This window comes from Daktulosphaira vitifoliae, unplaced genomic scaffold (assembly GCF_025091365.1).
Source record: "Daktulosphaira vitifoliae isolate Bord-2020 unplaced genomic scaffold, ASM2509136v1 Scaffold_4855, whole genome shotgun sequence".
Lineage (NCBI taxonomy): Eukaryota > Metazoa > Arthropoda > Insecta > Hemiptera > Phylloxeridae > Daktulosphaira > Daktulosphaira vitifoliae.
Window position 1 is genome coordinate 1 of NW_026104415.1, and position 867 is coordinate 867.

An 867-nucleotide genomic window follows, 5' to 3' on the forward strand; every position below is an offset into this window, starting at 1 on the left:
TAAACTTTATTTTACTATATTTATAATTAATTAACTATAAAATTTATTCTTAATTTTAGCAAAGCTAAAATTTGATTTGTATCAATATTAAAAATTTGTTAAAAAAAAGTGCAATTATTAAATTTTTATTTTATGTGTAAATTAATAAATTTTTGTTTATTCAAAGGTGATTACTTGTATAACTGCAGTATTTGTAATAAAGGGTTTGCAACCAAAGGAAAATTTAATTTTCATATGAAATCACATCAAGATGCAACATATGAATGTTTAGTGTGTAATAAACGATTTTCTACTCAACAATACTTGACATATCATATGAAAGTTCATCCAGATCAGGTTATTATAATTCTATATAGTATAAACAATATATTATAGATGTTTGGTCAATTTACATAATTATAATTGTATAAACCACAATTCATAAAAGTATAATCAAAAGGAAATTTTCTGTCATTCTTCCTTTATAAATTTTTAATGATACTTAATTTTTATAAATTTTCTGTTTATAGTTAAATATTGAATTTTGAAGAACTATTCTTGTATTTAATATGAATACTTTAAGACTTTATTAGTTTCTATAGATAATATATTTCTTGTGTTTCTCTTTATATACTACAAAATAATTATAATTTTAGGATACATTAGGATTTCACTGTGATATATGTAAATCAGTATTTAAACAAAAAAAATCTTTACTTGTACATAGAAAACAAGAACATCCATTTTCAATGTTTAAATGTCCTTCTGTAGGATGTGATAAAGAGTTTACAACAACTCAACTGCTTAATAGGCATACAAAAAGATTACATGAAAGTAAAGACAGGTAATAGAAATTAACTTAAAATAAGATTAAATAGTTTAAAAACA

General features: G+C 20.8%; 1 protein-coding gene across 1 annotated transcript; it reads left to right on the top strand.

Moving 5' to 3' along the window:
- Positions 1 to 52: 52 nt before the first annotated feature.
- LOC126910135 (zinc finger protein 2-like) lies at positions 53 to 849 on the top strand. The gene is made up of 2 exons (XM_050692521.1): positions 53 to 336; positions 636 to 849. Exons 1-2 carry the CDS (start codon positions 133 to 135, stop codon positions 825 to 827), a joined length of 396 nt encoding a protein of 131 aa, XP_050548478.1. The 5' UTR covers positions 53 to 132; the 3' UTR covers positions 828 to 849.
- The last annotated feature ends 18 nt before the right edge of the window (positions 850 to 867 follow it).

Excerpts from the sequence above, each read along its gene's own strand:
- LOC126910135 (XM_050692521.1), top strand. The coding sequence starts at position 133 with ATGTGTAAATTAATAAATTTTTGTTTATTCAAAGGTGATTACTTGTAT. Across the intron at positions 337-635 it reads TGAAAGTTCATCCAGATCAG|GATACATTAGGATTTCACTG; the intron begins GTTATTATAATT and ends TTATAATTTTAG.